Source organism: Hyperolius riggenbachi, chromosome 1 (genome assembly GCF_040937935.1).
Source record: "Hyperolius riggenbachi isolate aHypRig1 chromosome 1, aHypRig1.pri, whole genome shotgun sequence".
NCBI lineage: Eukaryota > Metazoa > Chordata > Amphibia > Anura > Hyperoliidae > Hyperolius > Hyperolius riggenbachi.
Genome location: NC_090646.1, coordinates 273,973,076 through 273,985,726, shown reverse-complemented (window position 1 = coordinate 273,985,726; position 12,651 = coordinate 273,973,076). Strand labels below are relative to the sequence as shown.

General features: G+C 44.9%; 1 protein-coding gene across 3 annotated transcripts in view; it reads left to right on the top strand.

The window, feature by feature from the left end:
- The first annotated feature begins 6,036 nt into the window (after nt 1-6,036).
- The window catches only part of RBPMS (RNA binding protein, mRNA processing factor), a 296,410-nt gene continuing 289,795 nt past the window's right edge, over nt 6,037-12,651 (top strand). For all 3 annotated transcript variants that reach the window (XR_011020458.1, XM_068233602.1, XM_068233601.1), the window contains exon 1: nt 6,037-6,385. Coding sequence is in view for 2 of the 3 variants with exons in the window: in XM_068233602.1 (XP_068089703.1) it covers nt 6,323-6,385 (63 nt within the window). In the remaining variant the exon portion in view is untranslated. The remainder of the gene's footprint in view (nt 6,386-12,651) is intronic.

The following is a 12,651-nucleotide window of genomic DNA, read 5'->3' as shown; positions in this document are numbered from 1 at the left end:
AGGGGTGTAATAAAGAAAGATAATGCTTGTAATACTCCAGCGTGAAGCCATCTGGGCCTGGGGCCTTGCCCGATGGAGTTTGTGAGATGGCGAGTTTAAGCTCAGAGAAGGAGATTGGTTCACCTAATTCCTCTAGCGACCCCTCCGGTACCCTAGGTAGGCCTGACTGCTTAATGTAGTCTTGTATTCTTTCTACGGTGGGTGTGCCTGAACGGCTCGGTTTCTGATTTGGTAGGTTGTATAAAGACTTGTAAAATTCCCGGAACACACGGGCTATTGAGGATGTTCTGTGGTGTTTTTTGGACATAGAGTCATTTATATGAGGAATATAGTTTGCATTTTGTTGGATCCTAAGGGCTCTAGCCAAGAGACGGCTGCATTTGTTGCCGAATTCATAGTAATGGCGCTTACATCTGGATGCAGCGTATCTGGCTTTAAAATATAGCAGGGACTTTAACTTTTCACGCTCAGCAGTCAGAGCTTCTAGATCAGTACCTGACATAGAGCGCTTATGGAGCGTTTCCAATCTGTGGATTTCCCCAAGTGCCCTATTAATCTCCTCTGTTTTTTCCTTTTTTAGCCTACTCCCCTCCTGGATTAAAACTCCCCGGATCACACATTTGTGCGCAGCCCACAGTGTCATAGGGGACATACCCTCTACATCATTAGCTTTAAAATAATCAGTAATGGCAGTCTCTACCCTGTCTGCTATATCTCTGTTCTTAAGAAGAGAGGTATTGAGCCGCCAGGAAAATGGGCCTCGTCTCCCTTCAAGGATGGCAATTGAGACAGATACAAATGAGTGATCCGAAAATGGGCATGTATCGATCTGAGCTAGCGATGTCAGTGACAAGAGGTTATGAGAGACAAAAATATGATCGATGCGGGAGTAGATCCCGTGAGGGGTGGAGAAAAAGGTATAGTCCTTAACTGAAGGATTTAAAATACGCCAAGTGTCCACTAGTTGCCTAGATCGTAAAGCATTTTTGCATTTATAAATTAGCCTATACGGTAAGGCTGTTTTACCTGAGGAAGTGTCAAGGGCCGGGTCCAAGGGAACGTTTAGATCGCCTCCAATAACCAGGCTTCCTTCAGCAAACGCGTCCAGCTCCTGTAGGAAGTGTTCCAGAAAGGTTTGTTGCCCTGAGTTTGGAGCGTAATATGACTCAAAAGTATACATTTGGTTATTAATTCGACCCTTTATTATAATAAACCTGCCCTCTTGATCTTTACATATTTGAATCTGGGAAATGGGGACATCTTTAGATAGTAGTATTGCTACTCCTTTTGATTTGGAGTCAGGGGAATTGCTCAGGAAGGCATTAGGGAAATATTTGTTGTCTATTCTAGGATGTTCCTCACCACGTAAATGCGTCTCCTGGAGGAAGGCCACATGTGTTTTGGTCCTGCGGAGCTCCGCAAGTAGCGCAGATCTCTGTTCGGGAATGTTTAATCCCCTGACGTTAAGCGTCTGTATTTTAAGTAATGCCATTAGATTGTGTTATTGTTGGGCATATATGCCCCACCAGGGTCCCTGACGCCGAACCAGATCGTTTAGAAAAAGAGAGGAGAGAGACAGGAAAGTAGACAACAAGGAAAGTAACAAGTATAAAGAGGTGGGGAAAAAATCCCCAGGTACATGCCGTGTAAAGCTCAAGCTCCACACAGCATAACACTCTCGTTAGGCCAGTCCCCTCGTTCGTAATTGAAGAGAGGAAAATTAACGTTCTGGCCAGAGAGAAAAGGAGGGGGAAATGTACCACCATCACGGATGGAGTCCATTGCCCCCGGCCATAAGATAATAAGGAGCGCATATTTGGTATCCCTTAGTATAGGACAGGTATGGAGAACTGAAAATAGATACAACAGCTGAGAAAAAACTTTGTCTTATGAAATTTACAAAAGAATAACCCTATTGGGATAGGACGACCTCGTATAGTTGCTAGTACCCCATTGCACCCCCGCCCACCCCCGTCTCAACATCCAACTCAACCCCCTCCCCACCACCAACCTCCCCCTCCCCCCTCCCCCCCCCCACACAAGATCCTCCATGTCACATTTAAGTGAGGCATCATACAAAGGTTATTAATTCATCTATGACGGTGCAGTTGTTATGCAGGTACATCCCTTTTCAGACCTAAGCAATGGGTATGCCGATCATACTTATCCTGATCACAGATGTATATAAACATAGAATAAAACCTTTGTTGCAAGGAAGTGACATATCATGTATAACTATAGATAGTAAGTCTCGTGCTATGTGGGAAGTGAGGGGAGGGAAAGGGAGGACAAAGATCCACGCCCGCGGCAAAAGGCTAAGCGTACCTATATCCGGCGAAGTGCCAAGGTATGTGACAGTAGTGTCCCGTACGTGAGCATAACACAACCATTGTTAATATGGGGAGGACGCTTCTAGTGTACAGGAAATAAAGTTTTGTGAGGTAGCGTCTGTGTCCGAGGAGGAGGCAGTGCACTGTGGCAAAGAGTATAGCAGGGCGTGGGGGCGAGAGGAAAGGGAGCACCGAAGGAGGTCCAAGCTTCTAATATTAGCTCGGGTGGGCAAAGTGGTCTATGGGTCTTACCAGTAGACGGTCCCATGAGGAGGAAGAAAGAGTTTCCCATTACACTCACATGTTAGAGTCTGAGGCGGCGTCTCTTTGTCGTCTTACGCGTGATGGTTTAGGAATAGTTAGGGAATCCGGGTCCCACTCAGGTACGGTGACCTGTGCGATATTCAAGGTTGAGAAGAACTCTGGTAGGTCTCTAGGGTGCCGTAGTGTGAAGGAGGTCTCGTTCAGGGTTGCATAAAGATAGAAGGGGAAACCCCAGCGGTAGGTGGCCCCAGCTTGTTGCAGGGCAGTCAGTATCGGCTTCAGAGCTCGTCGTTGCGCCAAGGTGGAAGGCGCTAGGTCCTGATAAAAAGTGATGATAGCGCCATCAAAGTCATATGAGCCAGCAGAGCGTGCCGCTTTCATGATTGCGTCTTTGATAGGGAAGTCATGAATGCGGCATATCACATCGCGAGGAGGTTCTGCATTGCGAGGTGTTGGGCGTAATGCGCGATGGGCTCTGTCCATCTTTATAGGAGTGTCGACTGGTCTGTTTAGCAAGCCGTTAAAAATAGCTTGCAGAGAGGGCCCAAGATCTTCTTGCCTCGTGGCCTCCGGGAGGCCGCGCACTCTCACGTTGTTGCGGCGGCTCCGGTTCTGCAGATCTTCCAGCTGGGCACGTGTGTGGCTCTGCAAGAGGGTTTGCTTGTCCCGGGATTCCTTCAGCGAGGCAACATCAGCCTGTAGTGCCTTCACCATGTCCTCGAGTCCCGTAACCCGTTGTGACGTCGCTGCGATATCTGACCTTATGGCGGCAATCTCCTCCCTAGTGGACCGCACTATTTGCTCAGTCTGGCGGATCAAATCTTCTTTGGTTGGCATGCCCCGCAGAAATGCCCACATCTCCTCCAACGCTGTTGTTCTATCGGAGGCTCCTGGGGAGCTAGCTGGGGAGAGGCCCGAGGCCGGGGTGTCCGCCATTTTAGGTGTGCTGCTCCGGGTGACCCGTTGGGAAAAAAAGCTATCTAAAGGTCCTTTAGAGGTCTTTTGAGTCTGCCGTCGTCTGCTCTGTCTTCTGGGCTTACTTGCCATACCCTGTCGGGCTTCAGCTGGGTGATTATAGAGGGCTAAACCGGCTAAATCTCTGTATGTGGCCGGGAGCTCTGGAACCACACGTCCTCACACTTCCATGGCACGCTCCGCCCCTCAGGACCCATTTTTTAAATTGTCCCGGAAGGTCCGGATCTGCTGCATTTTCACGCAACGGATCAGGAACCTAATACACGCAGGCGTAGTGGCGGGCTATGGGAAAACGGATCCCCCTCTACACGGATCTGTTTGTGTCACATCCTGTGGGGAGAAAGGGGGCCGCCATGCTGGAGGGGTATAGCAGGCAGGACAGGGGTGGCAGCGGTCAGCGGGGACGTCCCTCCCTCCCTCACTTGGGTCCACCATTCCCGGTACCCCCTCCAGCTACATGCCGCAAAAATGTAATGTATAGCAGCGGCGAGCGGGGAGCTTACATCCACCTCCTACTTCCTCTGCTCGCCGCGTCACAGCCTGCAATGCCGCCCTCCGAAGTATAGAGGGTGGCATTGCAGGCAGTGAAGCGGCGAGCGGAGGAAGTAGTAGGAGAAGGAGGTAAGCTCTCCGCTGCTATACTTTACATTTTTGCGGCATGTAGCTGGAGGGGGTAGCGGGGACGGGGGACCAGGGTGAGGGAAGGGGGGACGTCCCCCCTCCCCGCTGACACCTGCCACTCCCATCCTGTCTGCTACCCCTTTGGCCAAAAAAAAAAAAAACAATATGCAAACGTATCAAAAATGTATGTTGCAAAAAGGCAGCATTGATCCTTTTGCGTTCCCTTGGCTAGGACCATGGACCGCTAGTATCACAGACCGCAGGCTCCGTCCTGCAACCGTGCCTAGTGTGGACCTAGCCTAAGGCTTAATCCACACTTGTCAGGCTGCAGATTGGAATGTGTTTCAAATGGATCAGTTTTTCTAAAAACTGATTCGTTTTTCAAAATGTTGTGCTTTTGCAGCGTACATTTCCAGTCCGTTTAAACATATGTCAAATCGTGTCCTTCCTTCCTGTGTGTTTCTATTGGATAAAGAGGTCCGCAAAGATTACGCTGAGGGGAGGAGCAGGCAGTAGGCAATCTGCTTTGGCATCAGTTTTCTGTGCAAAAATGTTCAGTGTAGAGGGAGATCCGTTTTTGTTTTGCCTTTCATTGCCTCTGCGGGTATCCAGACTCCGTGAAAATCTGCAATATCTGGATTCTCCGTTCAGTTTTCTAAAACAGAGCCCACGGATCCATTTTTTGAAGTGTGTGAAGACGGCCACTATTTTTAACATTGGTATCCGTGGCTCCATTTTTGTCCGGGGCAAAAAAACGGAGCCACGGATATGGTTTTGAAACAAGTGTGAACCGACTAGACTGGAGAGATTACGCAGAGCGGACTTCTCGTGCGTAGACTGGAGCCGTCTGACGGCAGTGACCCGGTTCCCGAAGCTGCATACAGTGGAGGACGGCGGCGTGGGAGCCATCTAAGCGTATGGGGCTGGAGGAAGCCCCAGGTATGTATAAATCTTTTCTTTATATTACAGCTCTGGTACACTTTAAGGCTAGCCATATACTACTAGATGTGGCCAAAAGATAGATCGTAATCTGATCAGAGATGGATCGATCTATCTGATTGAATCCTTTCATACGCTGCACATAGATTTTTTTTCTACATGACGCATCTTTTACACTGCAAAACTCAATTCCATTTTCTGATTTTCACTGGATACTAGCAACACATAGCACACAGCATAAAAAATCAGTATCGCATGTAAAATAGCATCAAAATCAGAACTGGAATCACATGTAGTGTAAAAGAGACCTGAAATATATTACAAATCTGTCAAAACCGCATGGGCCGTGGATCTGCCGCTGCTCTTAACCTGCCACCGATTAGTATCTTCTGCCCATTTGGGCTTACGATTGGTCGGGTTGGCACATTGGGGCATTGATTTCTAGCAGATTCCAACCGATTGGCTAAAGAAATATATGTATGGCCACCTTAATATTCCAATTATGATCACTAGCAAGTGGTATAAGGTGGGAAAGTAGGTGGTGGATTGACATCAGGAAGATGATCCTTTATTTTACCTACATGTAAAAGTAGTGTGTGCCCATCTCAGATTCTTAGTTTGGAGCAGCCTGCACAACGTCTTATCTCCCCCGCATTCCCTGTACTCCATTCTACATTTCACCTTTTGACCCTCTCTGGAAAACATCATTTTGGACGCATTCAAGTACTGGTGATTTTTTCTGAAACTAAGTAATTGGAACTGATACTGATTTTCACTCCCCCTCCCTCCATTTCTTCTCCAAACAGGGCCCCTCCCACCCACTAAACTGGGAGTCCGTTCTCTAGTTGTGAAGTTGACTTGTAGCCCCGCCCCTCCCGAGAGCTTTAGAAAGAAAGCTAAGGCTGGATCTAACCCTAATCACCAACAGTCAAGAAGAACATTTCCCCTTTCCTCCCTTCCCCTGCTCTCTCATGCTTTTCCTCCTTATCTCCATCACAAGCAATCTGCAGCTCTTCCTCGTGACACTTTTCAGGGATAACATCATTACTGTCTCACCATTGGAACTGAAGGATAATTCTTTTCCTAACTTGATTTAAGTGTCCTGTAAGTTTTCAATTCATTTCTCGCCCAGCGTGCAGGGCTGACTTCACAGTGCAGCGTGCAGGCAGCACACAGTCACTCAGGAGGTCACAATGAACAACAATCTAGCTGAGAAGGAGAGCTGTCCCGATGACATCAGTCTTCCAGAGGAGGAGGTATGTGTCCTTCACCAAGATCACAACTGTACGCTACAGACTTCTTACTCATTGATCATTTCTGCGCCATATACCAGGGTGCTGAGTACTTTACAATATAAAGGATTTTCAGATCAGACATATGTCCCAAACAGTCCCTGTTTTGGTAGATCTGACAGTCCCTGTTTCTTAAGCCAGGGCTCGCTTGCCCCTCAGTCGTGCATTTGTCAGGTCTGCTGTGTATATCTGTGCAAAAATGTTTTATTTAACTACAATGCAACCTATTAATAATTGCACTGATTACAGTGCAGTGTGAGTTTTATTATTTTGTGAGCATTGGATGTGGGTTAATTAATGCATGAGGTTTACCTAAATATTTTTGCACTGAAATGTGTCCCCACCTTTCCCATTTGCAAAAAAGTTGCATGCTGAAAACGCAGAGGTTGAAGCAAGGAGCAATAAAGGGTGAGTAATCCAGGGCAGTCTGTGAGACTCTAGCTAGGAACTTTCCCCAGCTTGGAGACGTTATATTATACAGAGGATGACTATCCTTTTCCTTTAGTTCTGCATTTCACAGTGCAGCTCTCATATGAAGGAGTCCGGAAGAATAATATAATAAGCAAATATGGCTTATCTCATATTATATTTACACTGTGAAGGTGGCATCTAGACTGATCTCTAGAAAAGTGTCTTAAATCACTATTTTCATTGCATTTTTTACAGAATTGCTGCTTTACTAATAAGCAGCTTAGCGATGATTTGTCATATGTATGAAGTGGTGGTCAGCCTTATCAGCAGGGTAAAAATTGCTAGATAATACTCTCCAGCATCAAAGTTAAGAATGCCGTCAGCTACAATGGTGGTGAATGGTGGTCTATCTTTTTTTTTCTCTTTATTTTTATAAATACATGGCGGTGTGGTGGATAGCAGTACTGGGTCCATGATTCAAATGTGGGACATGATCTGCATGGAGTTTGTATTGTATGTCCCTCTATCTTTGCGTGGGCTTTCTTCATGCATTCTTGTTTCCTCACATGTCCCAAAAACATTCTGATCAGGTAATTTGCTTCCCCCCCCCCCAAACTCCCCCCCCCCCCCCCCTGGTCTTAAGCTATGTACCCACATTGCAATTCTCCTGATGACCAACGATTTTATAAGCTCCGAGCAGTCATTTCCGCTATATTACGACGTGGGTAGAGGCGCACGACCACGTGATCTACGATTAGCATCGCGCGACAACGACCATCATGGCGGATCAGATCGCTAAGATCCCTGACAAGTCCTGCGCAAAGTACCACAATCGCTTGAAGTCTTGTTCGCTCCCGGAGTGTAGCATCATGTGACGTCATGCATACCCACCGGCAGGAAGAAGCCTCGCTGACGACCGCCGTCAAGGGGACGTCGCAGGACCCATCCAGCGGTGAGTATGCAGCTTTGGACTGTGACAGTAACATATGACTATGATACGGATTACATTGTGAACCCCACTGAGGGACAGTTAGTGACAAGACTATGTGCTTTGAAAGTGCTTTGGAAGATGTCAGCACTATATAAATACCATCATACATATACTGAATACAGTATATGTGTGTGTGTCTTTTTAAAAAAATTACCACACACTGATAACATTATTAACAGTGAGTCACAAATAAAAAATAATAAACTGCTAACATTCCTGGTATGACCATATATTACCTTGCCATGTATTATGGCTGTGACTGCTTTACGTTACAAGCTGACATAAGATTATTGTTAATGGTAATGAGGAATAGAGATACTGAACTTCTTTCGAAATGTTTGTACTGAAGGATCACCCTAGATGCCGACCCCTGATCCACATCCTGCAAAGCCAGGACTGGACCAGCTGGATTATTTCAGATGTTCATTGCTGGTTGCTGTGTTTATATAAGTGTCAGGCATGAGCGATTTTTCAGATAAGTATGGTTAGTTTTCCCGGTTGTTCCCTGTAGATCCAATGGCTTAATTAACTGGGGATTTCCATCTATAATGCTTGTAGTAAAATTGTGTATGCAAAATGTCACCTGATGGAAAGGTAACAAGTCCAGAGCCCTCAGATTAATCAAAAAATATTCCTTTATTAATCTGTTTAGCTTTATGCCTTCCACGCTGCTGCCTCCATTTGTCCAGTGCTTGGACAGGAACTTGTATGTTTGTACCAGGAAAGAGTGGTGGCTGAATTCCAACATAGCCACGTTGAAGAGTGGCCAAGCTGCTACAATGCTATGATGAGATTTGATTCATGCGCTGGAAATGGCAAAGGAAAGGCCCAAGGCTGTTGGCAAGCATAGGGATAGCCACAGCAACTACTTCACATGCAGCTGAAGTAAAACCACAGTTCCCTCCTAAAACCCAGCATGCACTGAGAATGACATTTAACAGATACATTCCACTTCAGTACAGTGTTGGGGACTGAATTCTCCACCCCCCAAATGCTATTCCTAGAATAAAAAGTCAAGAAGCTCATTATGGCTAATGGGGGTTAATGTTAGTTTTAGGTTTAGTGTAAGTTATAGTTTAGGGTTAGATAGGAGTATCATGTGTTAGTAATAATAATAATAATTAGTTATAGTGCTGGCCAGTGGTTAATGTTAGTACTGTTTAAAGGGTTAGGTGAAAGATAAAAAAAAGTGTTTTCATCAATGAAAAGGTTTAGGTTAGGGCTACCTTGTGTGTGTGTGTGTGTGTGTGTGTGTGTGTGTGTGTGTGTGTGTGTGTGTGTGTGTGTGGTGGTGGAGGTCAGTCCATGAGGGGAGAAAACATAACTCTAGATTGCTTTCTCTTACGATGGCCATACTTCTAGCCGTTTGGCTGTACAATCGACCATTTAATTCAATTATTTTATCGAATCGAGAGTTTATCAAGTTAGTTCCAGTATGCCCAATCCATGAAAAGTGGCTGATATCATGTTGAATTGACCAGCTTAGTTGAGTGAGCTGGATGTAAGATATCAGTCGATCGCAAAGGAATCAGCTACTGTTCACATGTCATTCGATCGACTCTGAATCGATTTTTGCATTCAGGAGACATAACAGATCGATTAGTGATAACAGATATCAGATCGATTAGTGAAGGTGAATCGCATAGGATATTGCCTGTAGTGTGTGGGCCACTAGTCGATCGACTTTTGTTCTATCATACTGAAGTTGATAACTTAATAAAGTTGATCGCTTTATTGATTGAATCAGAATTGCTAGATGTATAGCTAGCTTTACTTCCTGTGCCCATGGCTTCCAACCCTGCTTTTGGAAGTGAGGTATAGCAATCCAACCAAATGATGATAGATACTCTAATGGCCCATACTCACGGGCTACAATTGTCGCCGCAACACGCGGCGCGCGCACGTTGCGGCGACAGGTCGCCCGTGAGTATGAGGCGCAACACGGGCGCGCACCCCGAACCATCGCTCGTCGCTGCTGTCGCCAGGCGATTGGCGCGGTCAATCGCCCGGTGACAGTTGCCGCCACAACTTCGCCGCAACTGTCGCTAGTCCGTGTGAAAATGCGGACTAGCGACAGCAACATAATTGAAAATAGACAGCGCTTCCGGCAACAGGGAGGAACATCGGCGACAGCTTCCGTCGCACAGCTGATCCCTCTTTCGCGTGTGTACGCGGAGGGACCTGGCGACGATCTGTCGCCGGCCTGTCGCGCACACGCTCACGTGTGCTGGCGACAGGCCACTTATGTAGCCCGTGAGTATGGGCCATAAGTCCCTAACAGTAAAACAGTTATATTTGTTGTGTTTTGTGTGTCAGTGCAGGAAATGAGTGGAATTCTCTCTGCAAGTTGCACAGACAGCAATATAAGTTCAAAAGAGGTTCTAATCCTGTTCCATACCATCCAAGCTTAAAAAAAATGTCTGTACTGGATTTGAATGCTGACTTAGTCATTGGAGGCTGGTTATGAATTATGATTAGGGTAAGGCTTGGTTTTTACTACACCGCAGGCACAACGTTGAAGGATCACAGTGATTCTGATGTATTTGTCCGCCCACCTCTGTTGTAATGGACATGTCGTAGATAGCATTACTTATTTATGACATGATTGGGTTTCATGTGTGAGATTCACAAGTACAATGTATATTTTCGAAAAGTTTGCCTATATACGCTATATACAGTGGAATCTTGGTTTGCAAGTATCATTTGTCCCGGAAACATCCTTTTAATCCAAAGCACTCTTATATCAAAGCGAATTTCCCCATAAGTGTTGATGGAAACTCAAATGATTCGTTCCCCAACCCAAAAATTTATGGAAAAATATTTAATACAAAGTACTGTACAGCCTAAACTAAAAACGTAAAAATACTTTCACTATAACTAAGAAAATCATTGCTATCTGTTGGATCATCCCAACTTTTTTTTTTGGTGTGGCTTCAACAAGAATCTTATCCAATGATAGTTGCTTTTGTCGACTTTTGAGGATTTCATGAAAAATGTGACATTGTACAGTCCCTACACTCTGATTAAGTACAATTAAGTACAATTCTGCAGTGCCAAAGGGACTAGAACCATCGGCTCTGTTTTTAAATACGTTCTGTGCTTGTGTTATAATTATTATTAATTTATAAAGCGGCAACATATTTCGTGGCAATACTACAGTATATCAAGACACTACATGTTTATCAAGTCAATGTTTGCTTCTCTTACAAAGCACTCTAGAACCAAGTTACCTGCAATCCTAGGTATTAATGTGTGTGTGTGTATATATATATATATATATATATGTGTATATATATATATATGTATATATATATATATATATATATACTAGCTGACAGCTTGCCGTTGCCCGGGTATGTATTTGGCTGGTGTTGGCCGTGCCCACTTTTCCCAACCCTAACACACAATTACTCAATGACCAAGTTTGTGAGCTTTGAGGCTTTGGCATCAATAATTTGCATTAAAATGAAACAAATCTGATTGGCTGTTTGTAGCTCCACCCCCTTTTCTGAATTTGAACCCCAGTCACCCAATGACCAACTGTACCAGGTTTGAGGCTTGTGCCATTAACCGTGCAAGAATGGCAGCAATTAAATATCCCCCTTGAAAATCAATAGGTGAATTTTGATTGGCTTTTGTAGGCTCCACCCACTTTTCTGAATATGAATCCCAGTCACCCAGTGACCAACTGTGCAAAGTTTGAGAACCCTACCATTAACAGTGTAAGAATGGCTGCAGTTTACATTTTACCAGTGAAATTTGTATTTGTCTCCGCCCACTTACTTTTTGGTTATGAGGATAAAAAGTACCCTTTATGTTTTTTAAGGTATTGTACTGCAAAATTCATTCAAATCCGTTTCAGTGTTGCGTGATTGAGTAACAAACATCCAAACTTTCGCATTTATAATATATATATACATATATATATATATATATATATACAGTATGTATGTGTGTATATATATATATATATATATATATATATATATATATATATATATATATATAGTGTTTTTCATTCCATAAGACATGCTTATTATTACCTCCTAAATGGGGTGGGGGGAGTGTGTGCATCTTATGGACTGAATAATATAGTACGGATGGCGCCAGGTCTCCCCCCAAGCTAATACCAGTCCTCAGAGCAGCTGCAGAGCAGCAGAGTGTACTTGCCTCTTTGGCCTGTGTGCTCCTCATTGTCTTGTGTTCTTCTATCTTCACTGTCGCTGGAGCCCCCTCACAGTGTCCCTAGTGGCATACTCCTGTACAAGCTGCAGGGGTCACATTTGGTGCCAGCGACTATAAGACTCGAAGGACACAGAGTGGAAAGAGTGTGCTGGCCATAGAGGTGAGTGAGCACCTCTGCCGTTATACACTGCGGGGATTGCTATAGGGTGGCAGAGTTGCAGGTTGGGGAGAGACCTGGTGTAGGCTGCCGCTACTTTCGCTCCAGAAGACGCCTCTGAATCATGGACACACCAGGCTTAGAATATTTTTTTCCTGGTTTTCATACAGTATGTGTGTGTGTGTGTTAAATAAGTGGAACAAATGCTGTATAGCACATCACACAATAGATTGTGCGTCATCTATAGATGGATCTTGTACCTGCATGGGATACATTTGTGTGTTTATGCAGTTTCCATTATTTATAGCCTTTGATTCCTCTATCTGTGCAGTTGTTTCCAGTCAGATACAAACAGTCCTTGGAGTTCTGCCATGTTCATTTTTTTACAGTTGCGTAACTTTCTTCTACAGCACGTTATATAGCTTTTTTTTGTCTTCTTTGGCTGATGTATGCCCTCAGCTGAAATGTTGACTATATATGTCATTG